General features: G+C 41.2%; 1 protein-coding gene across 3 annotated transcripts; it reads left to right on the top strand.

Moving 5' to 3' along the window:
* The first annotated feature begins 1,920 nt into the window (after window positions 1–1,920).
* On the top strand, window positions 1,921–18,091 carry LOC310642384 (protein mono-ADP-ribosyltransferase PARP12-like). Of its 3 annotated transcripts, none has more exons than XM_083366051.1 (8): window positions 1,921–2,328; window positions 5,278–5,415; window positions 6,513–6,633; window positions 7,512–7,608; window positions 9,324–9,405; window positions 15,988–16,118; window positions 16,818–16,897; window positions 17,696–18,091. In XM_083366051.1, the coding sequence occupies exons 2-8, from the start codon at window positions 5,320–5,322 to the stop codon at window positions 17,974–17,976; spliced, it is 888 nt and encodes a 295-aa protein (XP_083222177.1). In that variant the 5' UTR covers window positions 1,921–2,328; window positions 5,278–5,319; the 3' UTR covers window positions 17,977–18,091. The 3 variants fall into 3 exon arrangements, with proteins under 3 accessions (XP_083222177.1, XP_083222176.1, XP_083222175.1); XM_083366050.1 differs by having other exon boundaries at window positions 16,746–16,897; XM_083366049.1 differs by having other exon boundaries at window positions 16,746–16,903.
* Window positions 18,092–23,279: the final 5,188 nt, after the last annotated feature.

Raw genomic sequence — 23,279 nt, 5'->3', positions numbered from 1 at the left:
ATTTAACACAAGCGAGATTATTAAATCTTGAGGGTTATGATTTGTTATTTGGATGGCATGCATATTTATTGTATGATAAGAAGGTGGATAATGTGTTTAAGATACATATTTTAAGGTATGCTCTGTTGCGAGTCTGGAAAAAGTATAGACATAAGTTAAATTATAAGATACCTATTTGGGCAATACCTAAACACGCAACAGAAAATATAAATGTGGGATTTAAACATGATGTGACTACATATAAGGAAATTTTAAGTTTTGAGAGGAATGTATGGCAATTAAAGTCATATAATATTTTAAAAGAAGAAAAGATTGTACAAACTTGGTTTCAGTATGGGCAATTAGAGGCTAGATGGAAAGAAGACCAGAAAACTGGTTTTTCAATGATTGATGAAAATTTGGTAAAACAAATTAGAGATCAAGGTCAAGCACATATATATATTGCATTGATAGAAATTGATTCAGAGACGGAACTTGTTAAAGATTGTATGATAAAGTGGGCTCAGAATTTTTAAGAAGATATTACAATGGATACCTGGGAAAAGATCTGGGTTAGAAATGTAAAATTTACACAGGCCCAAAATTTAAGAGAGAATTTTTATAAAATGTTTTATAGGTGGCACTTAGATCCAAAAAAATTAGCAAGTATGTATCTGAATTGCCAGCCCAAATGTTGGAGGTGTGGTTGTGAGGATGCAATGTATTTTCATATATGGTGGACTTATAAAAAGGTTAAAGCTTTTTGGATTAAAATTTGGTGGGACATGCAAAAAATATTTAAGAAAAGGATAAAGTTCTCTCTGCAACTTTTTTTATTGGGTATTATTACAGATACCACCGTTGTAGATACTAAGTTGATGTTGAATTTAATTACGGCAGTGAGACTTTTAGTAGCGCAATATTGGAAGAAGGAAGAACTGCCAACTATAGAAGAATGGACTTTAAAAGTTTCTAACTTGGCGGAAATGGCAAAGATCTCAGCGTATTTGAAAGATCAATCGCAACAGAGATACACTGTGGAGTGGAAGAGATGGATTGATTATATTCAGAATAAATATGGGACTAAAAAGTCTCACTTAGCATTTGAATAAGTAGCGGATTTACATGATGTATAACTAGCTTGTAGTTATTTTACTAAGAGTTAAAGTGCGATAGAATTTAATATTTTATTGTTGTTTGCATATTTTAGATTATGTTTGTTTATATTTTTATATCCTGTATTTAGCTCTGGGAAGTCGGGGGGGGGGTGGAGGGGAGGAGGAGGGGGGGTTTTGTATTCAAAAATGTATTGTAAAACTTTTCAATAAAAAAAAATGTTCCCCAATTTGAGAGTGCATTTGCTATCAAGAGATTGTTAGATGTGGATCACTTTGATTGAAATTGCAGTGGTTTATATCCACTAGTTTTAGGTTGTGGTTGTTAGGTACACTGTACCATAAACCAGCTAGCCACCTTTTAGCCTAGCAGATGGTTCAAATACAAGTTCTGTGGTTATTCTGAGGTACAGTGTTACTTGTGTACAGAACAAAATAGACAAATGAATAGAGCCTGCTCCACTAATTCCAGGAATAATTATAGTTTTGTGACTGTGGAGAGTTTTCTGCCAGTATCTACAAAACTGTCCTCTCCTGTTCTGAATTAATTTCCTGGTTCAGGAGGGAATAAAATAATAATGGAAGTGTGTAACATAAAGGCTGTAGAATGATTTTTTAAAAAGCCTATCCCAGTTGACTGTAACATCTGCATGAACAATAGTTTTCTATAGGCAGGAACTAGTTCAAGAAAGATCTGGGAAGGGGTTAATAGGTGGACATTTACCTAGGAGCAGCTGACTTTTCAGTTAATTATCCCGCCCACGATGTAATCCTGGAGGCTTGTTCTTTGTCCTCACAGCTAAGTTAGAGAGTAGGAGCTCAGAAAAAAAGTTCGGACAGAAGTCAAGGCTCCATGAAAAAGAAGAAAAAGAAGTGACATTGGGATTTTGATTACCTGCAATATGAAAGCTTTACTTTAGAATTAGGTGGAAGTGACGTCTGCCATAAAATTTTGGGAATTAGAAACTTTGTAGTGAGATTTTGTTTTGTTTCCTTGTTTTCATTTTGTAGCCTTTTCTGACTGTTTTAAAACTTCCCCTCTGGCATGAATTTGATCAAGCCTTGTATTTTGATGGGCTGGTTGTAATCTTACTAGCATAGTTCGATTGCTGCAAAATTAGTTCACATGAAAAAATGGATATATACTTTTTTCCCCTTGCTGTTTCTACATGAATATTGTTGCTGGATTTATCTAGAGAATAATAAAAGACAAGAGAAGGAACTCAAAGAAAAGGTAAGTGAATAAATTGGTTCTCTCGAGGGTTGTTTTTTTTAACAGCAACTGCCCCAGGCCTAGCAAAGGACAGCTGGATGGATATGATGAAGTTGTAACCCATCAATCTGGGAACATTAAATTGAGAAAGGTGTCATTTAAATATGTTCACAGGAAAGCCTCAGGGCAAAGTTTAATGTGCTGCTTGCTGAAATTCTTCGAAAGTGTTTATTTGAAATATGCAGTGCTTTTTTTGTAAAAGAAAAAGGTGCCGGAACTCACACATGTCATACAACTCCCCTTGCCTACCCTACAAGGTTCCATCCAAAAAAGGTGCCGGAACTCCGTTCTGGGTGTTCTATGACAAAAAAAAGCCCTGGAAATATGTATTTCCAAGGAATTGGGGCAGGGGTGGGATTCGGCCAGTTCGGAAGAACTGGTAGCTAATTTTTTGTTGCCCAGGCCCAGAATGGACTTCCAGAAGCAACATCCACACAGAAAACCAGTTGTTCACATATTTGAATCCCACCACTGAATTGGGGATAATAACAGAATAACATATCCATTTAATTGGTAATGCATCTTGGCCAAACTAGAGCAACAAGAGGAAGGAACTGTACGCATACAAACATGCTTAAATTAGGTCAGTCACAAACCTACTGTCTGAATGTATGCAACATGCTGGCTAGTCTGAGATAGTTTAACATATTGCATGAATCCAGGGCATTGTTCAGTTTATGCTTTATGATATTCAACAGACTCAATAACCAAGTCAAGCATGTTACAATGTTCATAATAAGGAGATGCCCATTGAGTGTTGCAATATAGAAATAGATATAGATATGTGGTCATTGGATTTGGTTTTTATATCCAAAAGGAAGGGTAATGCATGATCAAGTCCCAGATTTGTTTCTGTACTATATATGAATTTAGGAAGGTATCTAGTACTATAAACCATGGTTCTATCTAGCTGAATCTTATCAAAGCAGGTTTGATTTGGATACTGTGGAATTTCAGACAGTTTAGTAGTATTTTCAATGCTACCCTAGAAAGTAATATCTAAAATGGAGGTCTTTTGAAAGCAAGTGCTTTGCTTTACAACTTTTCTGTTCTGCTCAGATCTACTTCAGATATAGATATTTTCCCTGGTTGCATTCGACAGATCTTTTGTTGTTGTGATAGGATATGACCATCCTGAGCTTGAGTAGGATTTTTTTCACCAGGAGAATTAGAGAAGATGGAAGAGATTAGCCCTGCATAAGGGATGGATACTTAACAATTTTGAAAACATTTATTTTATATAAACCATCCCAACATTTTTATATTTCTCATGTCAAAAAACCAAACACAAAAGAAAAAAAGAAAGAAGGCATACTATATTACTTGAGGTTTTCTTTTTCCCTTTTTTAAGATATGAAAAATGTAAAAATGTGATGGCTTGTACGAGAAAAAAGACTTAAATACTTAAGTGTAACTAATTCTGAGAAAATCTTAACCAGTAAGAATGTTTTGAATATTGTGGGGGAAAACAAATTTAAATAAGAATGTAAACAGGATTTATGACGAGGCAATCAAGATGATCAATGAAAAGAAGCTTTATACTGATGTGGTTATTACTTCCAGAAACATGAGAAAAATGTCTATATTTAATGGTCATTTGTTTAAATAAGAACTGTATTAATTTAAGGTTGGCAAAAGAGAATATTATTGGAAGAAGTGGAAATCAAGCAAAGCTATTATATGGACTAGATAATTATAGAAATTAATTGATTGTTTTTTTAAACACTAACCCAGACAACATGCTGTTTGCCAAATATTAAGATGTATGTTAAAAATCAATAAAATATATTTTTAAAAAAACAATTTTGAATCTAAGACTAGCTAGACCAGGGGTAGGCAACCTTGGCTCTTTTATGACTCATGGACTTCAACTCCCAGAATTCCTGAGTCAGCATAGCTGACTCAGGAATTCTGGGAGTTGAAGTCCATGAGTCATAAAAGAGCCGAGGTTGCCTACCCCTGAGCTAGACTCACACATCATGTTGCAGTTAAACTTGCACTAGCACCAGGAAGATGGAGCTTCAAATGTGCTTTTAGGTACTGAAACCAGCTAGGTGACCTTGGACCTCTGAGCCCAACCTACCTTACAGATGACTTGTTCTGTGGGGAAGACTAGAATTCAAGCTCCCGAGGGAAGGCAGAAGAGAAATCCGATGAATAATGAAATACAAGTGTGCTAAGCCAGGAACAAACATACAGTCTTTTCTATAGTGTTGTCAGTGCTAGTCAGTACGTTTGCCATGAGATTTGGGATTAAAGTGGACATTGCGCAATGACTGATGAAGCCACCACTGGATGGTTCCAATGTTGCTATTTTTTCTTTTATGGGTCAAGATGGGAGGCCATTCCTAGCGAAAGGAAGTTGGCTGCCAAACACAGACTTGGCTTCTCTGTTGTTTCTTAGGTAGCACTGCAAGCCATATAGTTTGCAAGACAGCCTGTTAGGGAAATGGCTGCCATTATTTATTCACCACATTTCTACACAGCTCATTTCACCTAAGTGACACAGTGTACAGTAAAAATATCTGAAATAAAAGCATAAATAGGAACAAGTTAAAACATTTTTTAAAAGACAGAGTTAAGATATTAAAAGTTAAAACATTAAAAAGGTTGAGAGAACCTCATCATGACCCCAACTATCCCCAAGCTTCCCTATTACTCTTTGACCCACATGCTAATTGGCAAAACCAGGTCTTGGTGCTCTTTCGGAAGGCTAGAAGAGTGGGGCCCTGTCTCATCTCGTGGTGGTGGTGGGGGCAAGGTGTTCCACAGGGCAGGGCTGCTACACAGAAGAGCCTAACTGGAGGACAGTGAATGTCTACCTCTTTGTCTCAGAGCAAAATGTGAATTGATTGGTTTCCCTCCTTTGTTTTTACGGGCTTGCTGACATGCCTGATTTTTTTTTTCCAGAAGATGCCTGGTGCCAGAATTCATATCTGACTCTCCTAGCGAATGCCAGCGGTCATGCTGTTTGACTCCATTGTCAGAGTAGAGTTTATCTGGTATTGGCTGGATGAAAATGGCAAGTGGATCGAGTATGGCCAAAAGGTAAACTTTTATCTGCTGATGAATCAGACCTGGGTTGCTGTCGTTGCTGCTTCAAAGAGCTTCAATTTTGCTACACAGATTTATTAGCTGGGTTCACACATGGCAATAAATTATAACGCAAAGCAATTTCTTTGCCTTTGGCTTAGTGTGCTGCACACTTTGTGACTTGAGACACTGTGAGCTCAGCTATTAATATTTATAACAGCTTATTAAATCACGATAAAGCAAACTGTTGCTGAATATGATATTTGAACCTTTTCTGCTGCTCTCGGCATCACTGCAGAGCAGCACCTGGGCCCATGAATATGGCTTGTATCTGCTTTAGAGGATGGATGGTAGAGCTAAATACAGGGAGTCCTCAGCTTACAACAGTTCATTTAGTGACCATTCAAAGTTACAACAGCACTGGAAAAACTGACTTATGACCATTTTCCACACTTATGACCGTTACAGCATCCTGATGGTCACATGGTCAACATTCAGATGCTTGGCAACTGACTTATTTAGGATGGTGGCAGTGTGCAGGGTCATGTGATCCCCTTTTGCAACCTTGTGACAAGCAAAGTCAATAGGAGAGCCAGCTTCACTTGTCACATAAGTGTTAAGATTCACTTAACAACCTAGTTACTAACTTAACAGATGCAGTGATTCACTTAACAGCTGTGGCAAGGACGTTTATAAAATGGGCAAAATTCACTTAACAACCGTCTCACTCAGCAACATAAATTTTGGGCTCAATTGTGGTTGTAAATCAAGGACTATCTGTACAGATGGATAGCTTAGGGGTCACAGTTGGGACCGGAAATTCGGTGGTTAAGTGAATTGATCTCAAAGTGAAACCACAACTGTGCTTATGTTCATACTTCAGCTTTTCTTTGCTTTATAGACCTGGAAAAGTTGTAAATGTGAGCATTGGTGATAAAATTAGTTCTTCATCACCATCATAACTGAGAGAGTTGATAAGCAAGGACTACTGTAATATAACATGCTGTTTTGTGATTTGCTCTCCAATGGGTTTGAACACAATGATCAAAATTAAATTATCCATTTCCCTTTCTTTCCTACTTTGGTCTCTGTTTTTCCTTTCTGTTTTGCAGGATTCTGAGCACTGTGTTGCCTCAATATCATCCTCTGAGTTAGAGGTTACTTTCCTAACTGACTACAGAGGAGTTGTATTCTTCCAGGCTGGGACTCAGCTGTATTCGTTAAATTTTCAAGGTATTTTCTTTTTAGCAATAATAGCTTGGTATGTGACAATGACTGCTAACTGGGATGCCCATGTGAATATATATCAAAGAAGTCAAAATGGTAGCTGCAACTCACATGATGAGGATTTTTTCTTTTTCAGGGATGGAACTTTGTTCACACTGTTGAGGCTACCATTTTGATTTTTAAAAACTCCCCATGCAGCCATCCCCAACATTCATTGCTAATATGAATTAGCCTAATTTATTCAAACTATCACATGAAAAAATATATGCAGACAGGCAAAACAATTACCATTTAAGACTACTGAATAGTACTGTGGGCTTAAAAAAACATCCTGAACAAATATCTATTGTTGCCAATAATAGACATTTTCTTGATAAATCATTAATTTAACAAATTTAATAATTAAATATTTTGTTCATCCAGAGTCCTTGTGGTATAATTTGTCTCTTCTTGATAATATCTTAAATTTAAAGATTAAATTTCCATGAGACTGATCTGATTGAGATTCTGGTATCTTACCTTATTTTTAAATATTACTAAACTCAATATTGCTAATTGTGGAATAGCACAGTGTATTTAGGAAGTGAAAAATGGGTGTTCCTCTTGGGTGTTCTTTGGAAGTCTCTTGATTTCCAATGAGAAGGGCTTCCCTCTATTATATTAATAATCAAATGTAAATCTGACCAAGTTCACCAAATATAGTCCCTCAGTAGACATAAAATACCCATTTTTGTGGCTTTTCTGCATAGTCCACATAGCGTTATTGACAACAGCAGTCCAAGAGTAGCAGCCTACAATGCCTTGTATTTAAGTTTAATTGATAAGTGAATTAATTTTTAGCATAGATGAGTTATCTGACAGTGGGTATTGCTTTTTCCTTCAAGAGATGGTTCAGAGAAATGTGTACTACGGAACACAGAGGAAAGTCTGCAGATGGCCCCGACTTGTATTTTTTGGAGGTAGACGCAAAAGTGAGAAGAGGTAATTAGCATTTTTCACAAAATCATTTACAGGTACTTCCTCTACTTACAACCACAATTGAGTCCAAAATTTCTGTTGCTAAGTGAGACAGTTGCCCCATTTTGCGACTATAGTTGCCACAGTTGTTCAGTGAATCACTGCAGTTGTTAAGTTACTAACACAACTGTAAAGTGAATCTGACTTCTCAATTGACTTTGCTTGTCAGAAGGTCACAAAAGGTGATTATGACCCCAGGATGTGCAACCATATGAACCAGTTGCCAAGCATCCAAATTTTGATCATGTGATGTAAAAATCCTTCCCCCTTCTCCCAGTTTCGATTCTGCTACTTCAGTAATTTCACAGTGATGCTAGCCACAGTCCATGTGGCCTTTGGACAGGCAGTATCATCATACTCCAGACCTCTGTTTAAAACCACATAACATTGTGGGAAGAAAAAATAGCAATTATTTTAATAGGAAAATGAAGAAAGGGATTTCAGCCATTTAAAGCAAAAGGTCGGTGGAAAAGAAATCTTTCTTGCATTAATCCAATGAAACATTTCCAAACAAATAAACGTCAACTGGATTTTTACATTGTGCTAATTAATATATTATTTAAACCAGTGATTCTTGACCTTTTCTTCACCATGATCCCCCTTTAAATTCCTTTTGTGGTCACTGACCATGGCCATGGACCCTCAAGATTTAACTCAAAATTTAAATCGTAACATTTCTTCAAGCTTTTGCGGGGCCCCTGTGATGACATTGCGGCTCCCCTGGGGTCCACGGACAACTGATTTAAATCATGGTCTTGTTGGCCTGATTCACACTCATTTTATCATAAACGTCCAAATCAAACTAGTGGACTCACATCTCATGCTAAGCTAAAAACCTAGTGTGTCAATGCAGTACATAAACCCTCCCACTAAATGAATGAAGCTCAGTGTTTCTCAGTAATGCTTAGGTGTTATAAGAAATATATTGCTGAAATGCATTTGTAACCTTGTCCTGAGTTGTGCTATAGCTGTGCTTCAGTCCAATTTCTGGGTTATTTTTAAGTAGGGTCCCTAAATACAAAAGATTCCTGCAGTTTGCTGAAACTTGAATCATGTTTATATTCAGCTTCCACTTCCAAGATATGCTTCCCAATGATTTTGTTGGAAGTGTGACTCTCAATGAATTTGACCATAAGGAGCTCTGAGATATAGATACTTCAGGGAATTAAGCCTGTTCTCTGGCTCTCCTCCTGTAAACTGTGGTCAAATGGGTGCTAGGCCTATCCTTATCATGTATTTCTTTAAATACATCTTTTTGTTACAATTATAAAATCTGCTTCATTGTTCATGGCTTGGGCTCAATTCTCAGTCTTGGGACACTGTTATACACAAATATATCCTCTCCATCATTTTACCCCTTTACTAATCCAGGATTTGATGAAATAAAAGTGATGAGATTAGGGAGAGCTTTCCAGTTCTAATAGCTTTCAATAACTTGGGAAACGGCAAATACAGTTGGAAAAATTAGTTTGGGAAACTAACACAGGTTTTCATGACCTGGTATCCTTCAGAGAGTTAGACTGCCATTTTCATCATTTCCAGCACAATGAATATTTTGGCCAAAAACCTGCAGAGATTATCAAATTGGGGAAGTCTGCTCTAAAATAGATAAAATTGGAAATTAAATGAGATTTGTCTACAACAGGAATCCTCTTTGTTTCTTTATTTCCCATTTCCAGCTGGCGTTTTGAATCATCTTTTCCCTTCCACTTGTTTCCTTCAACCTGGGATCAATCAGCCCTTCCTGACATAGGGTATAAGGTATTCTGTTTTATCTGACCATAGCAACAACCTCTATTTCTGCCCTCATTAAAAAAAAACACCTTCCATGTGCAGTTGGGGAACTTCCTTCCCTTTTTCTTTCTCTACCCACCCCAAACTTGGTACATTCTTCCAGATTTATGCCACCCTACTTCCTGGAACTTTGTCCAAAGTCCATAGGGGCTCAAATGCATTCAGAGTTTGTTGGGGACCAGCATTTCCCTTTGTTCCTGGCCATTTGACCATTGCTGTAATGTTGACAGATGTCATTCTTTACAACATTTCTAGGGAAAGATATTAGCCAAGAAAAATACTGTTTGGTGGTATGGTTGGTTCATAAGCTTCTCTAAAAGCCCTGGTGGCACAGTGGTTAAAGTGCATTACTGCAGGCAAGCTCTGCTCATAGCTTAGAGTTCGATTCCGACAGGACTCAAGGTTGATACAGCCTTCCATCTTTCTGTGGTCAGTGAAATGAGGGCCCAAATTGTTAGGGGCAATATGCAAATAATGCTTCTTCATTGGAAGCTGCCCAGAAAATGTTGTAAAGTGCCATGAGGTAGTATATAAGTCAAATTGCTATTGCTATTCCCTATGCCCCTGTAAGTGCATAGAGATGACACCCATACCTTCTTAATTCTGTCGTATGTCATATAAAAGCCACATAGTTTGAAATAGTCCACCATTTCTTCTGAAATTAGGTTTTAAGTAGCTTGAAAGATACTTCTGGTTTTTGTGAACATCAGACAGAATTAAATGTGAAATACCTCTCTGGCAAATAGTGATATGTGAATAGTTTTACTAAGGTTACCCATCATGTCCCTTGGCAATATTCTATTTAAACTTTCGTGGTAAAATCTGTACAGAAGAATCTATCAAGCAGGGTACACTCAGCAGCATTAAAAGTAATCTTTGAGTACTGAAATATTGCTGGATAACAATTCTATAATCCTTAACATTTGGGTATGTTAAGAGCTGAAGTCAATATCTGAGAGTCAAAGGTTAGAATAGGATGGTTTACAGTAAGTTATTTATTCATGCCTGATGCTAAGCCACGGCTTGTTTCTAAATGTGGTTATTTAGCATGATGACTTTGTTCATATGTAATGCTTAACTGTAAATCAAGGTTGAATAATTTATTAGAGGGATAAAAGTCATAGTAAATGGAACAATGATGTACTGTGATTAAGATTTTTTTATGTACATGGTGAGGCCATAGTATATAAAGTAGAGTGGTTATGTAGTGTATGCCTTTAAAGCATACACGGAAATGTCAGCACTGCAGGGGGCTGGACAGCTCCAGGCTATAACCACTTTGGCGGGAAAGCCTGAATAGAGCGAGTCGTTGACAGCCCCAGGGCATGGTCAGCTCTGGCGGGAAGCCAGGGTTTAAATCCATTGGCCACCTGCACTTGCGGGAAGCCCAGGTTTAAATCTATTGGTCACCATTCACCTGGGCAGGTATAAAGAGATGCCAGGTAACCCCTTTGCTCCAGCTTCATTTCTGACTCAATAAAGAAATACTACCCAGCTCAAGTGTCCGTCTCTCCATTCAACCACGCGACATTGCACTGTCGACGAAGGTGGGATCCTGCACTGGACAACGCTAGCCACGGACAGAATCCAATCGGCAGCCCCGGACCAAGGCGCAGGATGACCAAGACGGCGGAATGGCACAACTGGGTCAGTATCCCCTTTTCAATAGCAACCGCTCAGAGGAGTGGGAAGCCTTTGTGGGGCAGCTCGAGTGCTATCTACAGGCAAACAGGGTGAAAGATGAGCGGCAGAGAGCGGCGGCGCTACTCTGCAGCTGTGGCACGGAAACATACCAGCTGGCGGTCGGTCTCTGCGCACCCGACGACATCCACTCCATCAGGTACAACGAGTTGCTGGCAAAGCTGACCGAGCACTTCAAGCCCGAGACGTCCGAGATCGCCTGGCGGTATCGTTTCGAGAAGCGGGACCAGCGGCCAGGTGAGTCTGCCAAGCAATACATGGCGGCCCTGAGGCAGGCAGCTTGCCTCTGTAATTTTGAGAATCTAGAGATCCAGCTGCGGGATCAGATCGTCTGCGGGTTGAGGGACAGGAAGCTGCGCCAGAAAATCTTTGCAAAGCAGAAGCTGACCCTGAGGGATGTCCAAGAGGAATTACTAGCCTGGGACATGGCCGAGGAGTCAGATCCATCGACCAGTTGAGCGGGTGCGGTGACGTGGACGGGGCAGAGTTGGAAATGGACACCATCCACCGACAACAGCGACCCGTCACCTCCAACTGAGACAATGTGAGGGAGCCAAGACCAGCCGCAGCGGACGCAAGATGCCAGGAGTGCAGGTCTACCCAACTCCATGGCTACAGCGCGAATCGGCCCCGGTCTACCCAGCACAGTGGCTGCGGCCCCCGGTCTACCCAGCACAGCGGCTGCGGACAACCCCGGTCTACCCAGTGTTCCGACTGCGGCACGAACAGCTCCCGGTCTACCCATTGCGCCAGCTGCAGAGGACAGCATCCCCGGTCTACCTGCCATTTCAAGTCGGCCAAGTGTCGGGCATGCGGAAAAACCGGACACATCGCGGTGGTCTGCAAGAGCAGGCAGTGAGATAGCCTGCACGAGGTGGAGGCAGAGTTCCAGTTCGCTACAGGTACCGGGGAGCGGTTGCCGGGACTGACAGTCAGCCACACAGCAGGACGGCCGGACGTTCACCTAACAGGGGCCCCTGCGGTGCTAACCCCGAAAATAAAATTGAGGGTGAAGCTGCAAGGGGTCCCCTGCACGATGGAGCTGGACTCAGGGTCAGCCGTGTCCATCATCTCTGCCAGAACGTTTAATGAGATTTGCAAGCGGAGTGGCCAACGGGTTCCCTTGAGGCCATCCAGACTGACCCTCTCTGACTTTCAGAATTCACCCATTAGCGTCTGGAGGAGGCATTGGTGAGGGTTCAGTACAAAGGGTTTGAGGGGAAATTAAGTGTACTGGTCGTCGAAGGCCAGCGGACCAGCCTCGTGGGGTTAGGGTGGTTCAATGCGCTGGGCATCGGAATCACGGGGATTCACCAGACACGGAGCTGCCTTTCTCTTGAAGCTGTCTGCAAGGATTTTGCGAACGTGTTCGACGGGCAGCTGGGAAGGTACACAGGTCCCCCAATCTCATTTAAGTTAGACCCCCAGGTGCATCCCATAAGGATGAAGGCTAGGAGGGTTCCGTTCATGCTAAAGCACAAGATAGAGCGGGAATTGGATAAGCTGGTAGACCAGGGGGTGCTAACGCCAGTCGATGGAGCGGAATGGGAAACCCCCATCGTAACGCTGCTCAAGGCAAATTGCAAAATTAGAATTTGCACCGATTATAAGGGGACAATCAACCAGGCTCTGAGCGCTCATTCATACCCGGTTCCTGCAGTAAACAGCATTCTGGCGTCCCTGCAAGGCGGGTCGGTGTTCGCCAAACTGGATCTTGCCCAAGCTTATCAGCAGCTGCCAGTAGACCCAGGGGCTGCTAGAGCACAAACAATCATCACACACAAGGGGGCGTTCCGGGTAGACCGGTTGCAGTTCGGGGTCAGCGTGGCTCCTGGAATATTCCAGGAGGTGATGGAAAGGACCCTCAAGGGAATACCAGGGGTTTGCCCCTATTTCGATGATGTCCTGATCGTAGCCAGCTCTGAGGACGTACTGGCAGCCCGATTGAAGGCAGTACTTGAGAGGTGCAGGGGTGCAGGGTTGAAGCTCAAAAGGGAAAAATGCAAGATTGGGGTAACTGAGACAGAGTTCCTGGGGTTCAGGATTGATGCTCAAGGCATCCACCCATCTGCATCCAAAGTCAGGGCAATCAAAGAAGCCCCTACCCCCCAAAACAAGTCTGAGTTGCAGGCATTCCTGGGCCTCCTCAATTTTTATCACGCATTCCTGCCACACAAGGCTACGATTGCAGAACCCCTACACAGGTTGCTTGACAAGCAAGCATCCTGGAACTGGACTGACAAACACGCTAACGCATTCAAAACACTGAAGAACCTGTTAGCAGGCAATGCCACAGTCACCCACTTCAGGGAGGACCAGCCAATCTGCCTTGCTTGCGATGCGTCCCCTTATGGGATTGGGGCAGTGCTCAGCCATTTAAGGGTGGATGGAACTCAGGCACCCATCGCCTACTACTCCAGGACCCTGTCAGCTGCAGAGCGGAACTATGCCCAGATAGACAAGGAGGCACTGGCAGTGGTTGCTGGGGTAAAGAAATTTCATGACTACCTTTATGGTAGGGAATTTCTAATTTATACAGACCATAAGCCATTATTAGGGTTATTTACAACAGAGAAGCAGACACCACAGATCCTGTCACCCCGGATGTTACGCTGGTCCATATTCCTGTCCGCATACTCATGCAAACTGGTACACAGGCCGGGCAAAGAGATGGGGCACGCCGATGGCCTCAGCAGACTTCCCCTAAGGGACACTGAGCCAGACCCAGCACCGGCTGTCCAAATACTGGCAATACAGGAACTGCCAGAATGCCCCCTCAACGCAAGGGACATAGCCACAGAGACCCCCAGGGACAAGGTTCTGAGCAGGGTACAATCATGGGTGAGCAGTGGGTGGCAGGACAAATCACCAGGGCAAGAGTTCATTGCTTACTTCTCCAGAAGGCATGAACTGTCCACACACAAGGGATGCCTCTTGTGGGGAAGTAGAGTCATCATCCCCATGAGGCTCAGAGAAAGAGTCCTCCAGTCATTACACAAAGGCTACCCAGGAATAGTAAGAATGAAGGCCCTGGCAAGGAGCTACCTGTGGTGGCCATGGTTGGACAAGGAGATAGAAGAACTAGTAGTGGGGTGTTACACATGCCAGAGGACACGGCCAGAACAACCACATGCACCAGTCCACAAGTGGGAGGAAACACACTCACCATGGTCCAGGGTGCATATAGACTATGCAGGCCCATTCCAAGGTCACACATTTCTGGTAGCAGTAGACAGCCATTCTAAATGGCTGGAGGTGGTGCCTGTGGGCAACATGACCTCAGCAGGAACCATTCAAGCATTGAGGGGGATGTTTGCTACACATGGTCTGCCTGATGTAATCATGTCAGATAATGGAACACAATTTACCTCCTTGGATTTCCAGGTGTTCCTGAGGACCTTGGGGATTAGGCACGCCACCTCGGCTCCCTTCTACCCTGCCAGTAACGGATTGGCAGAACGATTCGTGCGGACAACAAAGGATGCCCTCAAGCACATAGTACAGGGAAATTGGAAGCAAAGACTAGCCACATTCCTCCTACACCAACATGCAACACCCTGCACCGCCACAGGCAAAAGTCCAGCGGAACTCAGATGGGGCAGACGCCTCATAACAACATTGGACAGGCTTCACCCAGACAGGGTAGCAGCAGACGCCGGGACCCCCAACATCAAAACAAGCTTCAAGACAGGAGACCCCATCTGGGCTAGGAACTATAGCACAGGTCACCCATGGGTGCCAGGGGAGATATTAGAACAAACAGGACCCCTTTCCTACAGAGTAAGGAGTCCCCCACTCCTTTGGAAAAGGCACCTGGATCAGCTGAGGAAAAGGGCTCCTGAAAGGGTTATAGAGGACACACTGGGGGCGGAGGAGGAAGAGCCAACACAAACACAGACGCAGACACCCAGGAGGGTTACCAGAGGGGCACAGTGGCAACCCCACCCCAGGGAGGAGACTGACAGAGAAACCAGGCAGTCACCAGAACACAAAACCCGGGCACCGCAACACACACACACACACACACACACCACAATCCACCACAACATTCACAACAAGGAAGAGAGCCTAGACATAGCACCACACCACCAGGTGAACCAGTCCCAAGAAGATCAAGCAGGCCACACAAGGCTCCAAGCTACTTCATGGACTATGTGCGTTCTTAGCGGGTGGCAAAGCAACCAAGGAATAACAATTGTAAACTCTTGTATATGTAAATTTTGTGTATAGTGTAAATAAGTGTATATAGTTATGGAAACAGAATGACAGGGGGTAATTCCTCACTACGGGGGAAGGGGTGTAGTGTATGCCTTTAAAGCATACACAGAAATGTCAGCACAGCAGGGGGCTGGACAGCTCCAGGCTATAACTGCTTTGGCAGGAAAGCCTGAATAGGGAGAGTCATTGACAGCCCCAGGGCATGGTCAGCTCTGGCGGGAAGCCAGGGTTTAAATCCATTGGCGACCTGCACTTGCGGGAAGCCCAGGTTTAAATCTATTGGTCACCATTCACCTGGGCAGGTATAAAGAGATGCCAGGTAACCCCTTTGCTCCAGCTTCATTTCTGACTCAATAAAGAAATACTACCCAGCTCAAGTGTCCGTCTCTCCGTTCAACCGCGCGACATTGCAGATTAGGTTCATTCATTGTGAAAAAGATGTTACAACTACTTTGTCCAACGTGTAAACCCAACTCTAATTATTTTAAAGAAACTTATTCTGCTCTTAATTTATTTCATCTGCATGGATTATGTTATGAGTCCCTATTTTGATATAGAAAGAATGAAAACTTTTGATAGATCAAAAGCAACTAAAAAATTCATTCACAATAGCTCTGATCTTGTTCCCAGCTGGTAGAGATCTCTAATTCTTCAGAAGAATATCATGAAATCAAGATGCTTTTTGAGAAGACAATGCAAGATTACATTATACATAGACTTCAAAGAATTCAGAATCCTTCTCTCTGGCAAGTCTTTCAGTGGTTTGTACTAGATTTTAATTTTCTTCCTGGAGAGACAAAATCATGATAAAATAATTGGATTCAGTATCTGGAATTTATGTTGTCTATTGAGTATTAGTACAGTTGTGAATGTATATTTTGTAATCATATATCATGTTTATCTGGCTATGAATAGGCTGTGGCCTATAAACAAAATGTAGAAAGGACCCTGGTTATTATTTAAATCACTTTTCTAATCTGTGCCCTAAGTTCTTGAGACTGCATCTTGCAGAATTTATTTTAGTTGCACAGACTCATAATTCTGGGAATTGTCATCTTTAGTATCCCTAAGAAATCTGGAAGCATCAGCTGTAAATTTTGATCTACTCCCATTTTGACTTAGATCATTGTTGCTGTACTGCAACTCTGCAGAATTCTAGCACAGATTCAATATGCTAGAGATTGAATTACATCATTTATGTATATCATAGCTTAAGAGATCAGGGAAAAATTAATTTAATACTTTCTTTGGAAAAGCTACATTAAATTGGGATAATAAATGTGCAAAGTGTTCTTAGATCCTTTTGCTGTATGTCTTCCAAGTTGGAAGAGAGAAGTGATTTAAATTCTTTTTGACATCAAGCATAACTTGAAGTAGTATGTTTCTAGGCAAAAAGAGCAGATGAAGAAGTTGAATAGAGGAAAGGAAATTGATGAACGGCTCTTGTTTCATGGCACTAGCGCATCTCACCTGTATGACATCTGTGGGCAAAACTTTGACTGGAGAATTTGTGGCACGCATGGAACACTATATGGAAAAGGTACTGGTGAGTTGGGAAGAAGTAGTGCATTCTGGAAGAGCTAAGTATTTCCTACCTTGACAGCTAGAATTCACATAATTTGCAAGATTGGAAGATATCTGAGTTTCAGCATCTTCAAGTATTGTTTTTCTATCCATTTCCCCAAGTTTATGCATTTGTGTTCTGACTTTTATCTGAGAGCTGAAATCTGAGTACGTGGGAAGCCTCCTCTAATTTTATTCCCACAATAATCCTGTTCAGCTGAAAGGTAGTTGCTGGACCTAAATCACTGAAAAAACCCTCTTAGTCCAGTGGAGGTTTGAACTTGGGCCTCTGCTGTCCAAGTCCTTAACCATTACACAACTAGACTGGCTTTCAATTACTTGGCATATCATGCTATTGGACAAGTTCAGGTGAGAGACATACAGTTGCAGTTTTGAATGCTTTGGTTCAGTGTGCCACCTAATCATTTCCCATATCTATGCACATTCAGACTGTCCCTCTGACACACACTGAACCTACTGATCCATTCCTATTGTATAAAAATTGTGTTATTTGGACTACATAAGCAGAGGTCTTTGGAACACTGGAAGTACAAGGTAGCCATCAGAAACATGGGCAAATGTGTTATTATAACAGGGCTGGGAAACTGTTGCTGAATCTGAGTATCCAGTGGTCCCAGCCACCACAGCCAAAGGGATATTAAGAGTTGTAGTTTAGTAATATTTAAAACCTGAAACAATATATAGCAAATTTATTTTGAAAGGAGTTTTTTTTCTTTACAGAGGATTTGATTTTTTAAAATGTGTTTTCTTGTAGGAAGCTATTTTGCCAGAGATGCCTGTTACTCCCACGCATACTGCAAGTCAAAAAGACAAACAAAGACCATGTTTGTAGCTAGAGTTCTGGTTGGAGACTATGTCCAAGGAAAAGCTTCTTATGTCCGCCCTCCTCCTAAATCTAACCAATCAAATGGCTTCTATGATAGCTGTGTGGACGATGTTCTGAATCCTTCTATTTTTGTCATCTTTGAGAAGTATCAGATTTATCCAGCCTATATTATTGAGTATGAGGAACTATCCCATTGTGCGATCTTGTAAAGGCAGCAATTCTTTGGTTGTTGTTTTTTCATGGCCTTTCATTTTTTTTATATGTATACATAAATTTAAAATATTTCTTATTTAAAAGATGTCTGTGTTTCTTTATTCCCATCTCTTGGAGGTAAAAGAAAGAAGGCAAACTCTCTTTTGAATACTTTGCTCATTGATTTTATTATCACTGGAAACATTTATTATGACATAATAACAAGTGAAACGGGCTTCTTGTTTTCATAAAACCTTCATAAGCATGTGAAGTGTGTATATACTGATGGGGTTGTGTGCACAAACAAACTTTTTTTTTTACTGTACTGGTCACTTTACAAGGGGAGGTGGAGAAGTTAAAGCCTCCCTGTTTGAGAAAACCTAAGGGACTGACATTAGGAGTCAAGCAGGAGGTGTCTCCCTGCCATAATTAAACATGGCATGATAAAAGGGTTTGATACACAAGTTAGAGACTGCACAAAATATTGCATATATCAGTCTTGGTGTTTCTCAACTTTACAACTTTAAGCTTTGTGGGCTTCCAGAATTCCTCAGCTAACATGCTGCCTGGGGAATTCTGAAACTCCACACAGCTTAAATTTGTCAAAGTTGAGAAACACTGTTTTAATTGCTGTGTTACTAGTCATTTATCTACCGTCCTGCAGGAGTCTAAATCGAATTTCCTTTCTTCTTATTTTCTTTTGCCAAGTTGTCTCTTAATGTTTCAGGTAAGTGCAGAGAAAACTCATTATTGTGGATCAAGCTGATGTATTGTGATTAATCCCTTGTTATCACTATTAACAGCTCTTTCCAGATAGCAGAACTCGTGGAAACACCTTTCATCATCTAGAAATATCTTTATTTGCATGTAGAGTAGATTACAGCAGATGAGGTGCATTAAGATGATATTTGGCCAGTATTCCCAAGGTCAGAAGACAGTAATTACTCACAACGTCTGCACGTGTGTCTGCCAGTATGTAGGAGCACATGTATGTCTCCCAGTTATGGAGGAAGAGAGTCTCCAGGGAGGAAGAAGAGGAAGTCCATCCCAGAAAAGGGAAGGGAAAAGGAAATACATCATAGGGTAGGAGGGGGTCTGGCTGCCCACATTGTAATTTCCCCAAAACAGCCATGTGGTGGCAGCACACTCATTCTTTATCAGATTATTTTCTGAGAGGTGAGGGATATCATCCTTGCCATGAATGGCATACCAGTAACTCACACTTGATTTTTTTAAATGCCACCCCCCATTCCTCCAGTCTTGGTTTCTTGACCATTGGTCAAGTTCCCAGTGGCCAATGCCACTGGGAACTGATTGAAAATCAAAGCTTTAGAGGACAATTTTGGAAGCTCAATATAGAATTGAGAAACTGGAACACTCACTCCACCTTAACTTTCTACTTTTTTTTAGTTACCAACCCATTGCAATGCATATAGTTCTGCCACATATTACCAGCTTTCAGGTGGTAAATTGGAAAATTGCCCCCAGAGAATTTATATTTTCATCATCACCTTCTTAGCTGTAGTGCAGCATATAACCATTAAATAAAGGAGGGGAAGGATATTTCTGACAATTCACTAGAGAGCTGATGGGACTCTCAAGCCATGTTGCTAAAGCTAAGCAAAGATCTGAGCAGAGATCAGTTTATGAATGGGAACAGGTCTACCTTCTTCAAGCTCATTGCTTGAAAGGCAAGATGTAAACCAGGAATGGGCACATTTGAAACTTTGAGAGCAAGTCAGAGGCACTTTCCTAAAATGCTCACTAAAAAGGCTTGCATAGTTATTAGAATACTGTTACTTTAGGCCTTCTAAACATCAAATATCCATTTATCAGCAAAAATATCCCATTATTTCCGGACATCAAGAGGCTACTTACTACCCATGCCAAATAAAGCCCAGAGCTGCAAATATACAAGTTGTATTTTCTAAGGATGTCAATAGAGCAAATAAAGATGATTCCAGAAACTGATCCTTTGAAACATTGCAGCTTCCTATATGGTTTTCTTTTAATTAAAAGAACCTAGAAAAGAAGTGGGACAGGGAATTCTATACCAAGAGAGATGTTTCAGCAGCCTTCCCCAAACTTTTATGTTCTCCAGATGCGTGGACATCAATTTACAGAAGGTTTGGTTACAGTAGGCATTGACAAAATTAAAATGGGGTAATGCAGAGCCTTCCCTGCATATGTAGCAACTGTCTTACACAATAGGGCGATGCAGATTTTTGGAGTCCTTTACTTTGACAATGGCTCAAAGCTGCTTCAGAAAACAATGCTATCCCCTCACTTATAAGAGCCAAGCCAAACAGCTGCATTGTTCCCCTTTGCATCTTTTCTGAGATCTTCTCTGATAATCCCAAGAGCTGAAAGGAAATTTTGCAATGTATTAGTCGAATTTGTTGTTATTTGCGAAGTCGTGTCCGACCCATCACGACCCCATGGACAACGTTCCTCCAGGCCTTCCTGTCCTCTACCATCTTCTGGAGTCCATTTAAGCTCATGCCTACTGCTTCAGTGAGTCCATCCAGCCACTTCATTCTCTGTTGTCCCCTACTTCTCTTGCCCTCCATCTTTCCCAGCATTAGGCTCTTCTCCAGTGAGTCCAATAGTAACCCCCAATCCAAAGAAAGCTGTGGAAATTAGCTGTGACTTAGGTTGACTTTCTTTACAGTATATTTGCAGGAAGCTCAATTTTGAACAATAGAATTATACAAGTAAAAAGTATTTGTTTTATAATATACGGACTTCTGTCAATAGAACTACTATATTTGAAAAGATCTACTTTTTGGCTACCACCATTTATTCTAAACTGTAAACTCAGCAAGTAAGTTCTAAGTTTTCATGTCTGGATATGTGAATTTTAAATTTTACAGATGACTTTATGGAATACTTGCAAATGAGAAAACTGGTTTGTTCTGTACTACTAGACAGAAGAATAAATCTTCAAACAGCAGTATGTCAAACACATATTTAATTTCATTAAAAAACCCTTCTGCTTCTTTATTTATTAATCAATCTACTATATGCTATGTTAGACCTGTCCTACTTATCCACATTTGCCCTTTACTAGAGCAGAAAAACGTGTTTGCCTTTGAATTTGAATGGATTTGTTGCAATTCTGAAACAAGGCCAGGATTTTTTTAAAAAAAGTTACATTCTCTGAAACTCTACCTCTTTGAATCCCTTCTCTAAATTGTTGCCAAATTGTAAGTGCTAGATGTATGTGTTAGATATGGAGGTTGTAACTGTAATCTAATTTAAATATTACATTTACATGTTTCACTTATTTTTTTATAGTATGGAACTGATTTAAACCTCAAATCCCTTGGGCTGTGCATTAGATTACGCCACATCTCTTCTTCAGAATACAGAGTTGGCAGTTGGAAGTCCAACCCCCAGCTTAGGCAGGAAACACTATACATTTCAGACAAATGTTTGTCCAATTTCAAATGTTTGTCCAGTGTTGGAGCATTCACAACTTCTGGAGGCAGGTTGTTCCACTGGTTAATTGTTCTGTCAGGAAATTCCTCCTTAGTTCTAGGTCGGTTCTCTCCATGGTAAGTTTCCATACGTTGCTTCTTGTCCTGCCCTCAGGTGCTTTGGAAAATAGCTTGACTCCCTCTTCTTTGTGGCAACCCCTGAGATATTGGAACACTGCTATCATGTCCCCCCTCATCCTTCTCTTCATTAAACTAGACATACACAATTCCAGCAACTGTTTTTTACATGTTTTAGCCTTCAGTCCCCTAATCATCTTTGTCATCATCCTCTTTGGATGATGAACTTCAAACAAGGCTCCCAACTTTTGAATCCTTCTAAGTACACTTCATTCTGGCTTCTCTGCTTGATTGTAGCCAATTGAAGAATTATTTTGAAATAGGCATCTCACTTTTTCAGTGTTGATCCTAAACCAAGAACACTTATGTTTCATTTAAGCCATGGGAACACACCATTTTGTATTTTGTATTGCTTACAATAGCCAACTGGGTTTTTGTTTTTTTTTGCTGAATCGGGATGTATTGTTTGATTATTGCTGCATGCCTCTGGAACTCGTGGATGACTCAAAAGGTTAGGTTAGTCTTTCACAGCCTAGTGTTGGAGCTATAATTCAATAATGGCAGAGAATTCTAACAAGTTCACACCTATTGCTGTAGGTTGGTAATTTTAGTCATTGCAGTTAATCTTATGCAGTTTTTCCTTTGGATAGCTAAGTGCAGGTGTTTTTTTTTGTAATTTGTAATATAACATTCCGCGTAGCAGAGTGAGCGCCTGTTACTCGTCCCAGCTTCTGCCAACCTAGCAGTTCGAAAGCATGTAAAAATGCAAGTAGAAAAATAGGGACCACTGCGGTAGGAAGGTAATCAGCGTTCCGTGCGCCTTTGGCGTCTAGTCATGCCAGCCACATGACCACAGAGACGTCCTCGGATAAGCGCTGGCTCTTCGGCTTTGAAACGGAGATGAGCACCGGCCCCTAGAGTCGGAAACGACTAGCACACATGTGCGGGGGAACCTTTACCTTTACCTTTAATATAACATTCACCTAATGAGAAGGAAGGACTCACTGGAGAAGAGCCTAATGCTGGGAAAGATGGAGGGCAATAGAAGAAGGGGACGACAGAGAATGAGGTGGCTGGATGGAGTCACTGAAGCAGTAGCGTGAGCCTAAATGGACTCCAGAAGATGGTAGAGGACAGGAAGGCCTGGAGGAATGTTGTCCATGGGGTTGCAATGGGTCAGACATGACTTCACAGCTAACAACAACAACATAGCATTCTTTTTTCCCTATCCCCTTGCTGTATTTTCATCTTTTACAAAGCAGATGTTTGCCACTGACTTTATCAGTTGTTACTCTTTGTCTCACAGCACTGAGATTTCTCTCTCTAGGCTAGCCTTTGCTGGGCTAGATTGGGAAAGGTGTTTTTAGATCAGTGTTTTTCAACTTTGGCAACTTTAAGATGTGTGAACTTCAACCCCAGAATTCCCTTGCCAACCAGCCCATGTGTTGTGTTGCTTGGATTGGCAGTATTGGCCACATCATATCCAATGCCCAAGATCTCAAAAAATTAAACTGTAATGATAAATCCCAAATCTTTAAAAATTGCCACAACTTGTGAGTAAGTGGCTCATTGAAATGTATCAGACTTTATGAGGGCTTGGCATTTTCCTGGTGAACCAAGGATGGCATTAGCCAATACATTCTTTTCATCTCTCCAACATAAAAATAGCATTCTGCATATGCCACTTGGTAAATCAAGATGAAGCTGTATCGTAACATGCTGAATGTCCCCAGTTCCAAAATGTCTATAGTAATAAAAAAAGT

This window comes from Vipera ursinii (genome assembly GCF_947247035.1).
Source record: "Vipera ursinii genome assembly, chromosome: 6".
In the NCBI taxonomy this organism is placed as follows: domain Eukaryota; kingdom Metazoa; phylum Chordata; class Lepidosauria; order Squamata; family Viperidae; genus Vipera; species Vipera ursinii.
Note: the sequence above shows the minus strand (reverse complement) of the source record. Positions and strands in the feature narration are given on the sequence as shown.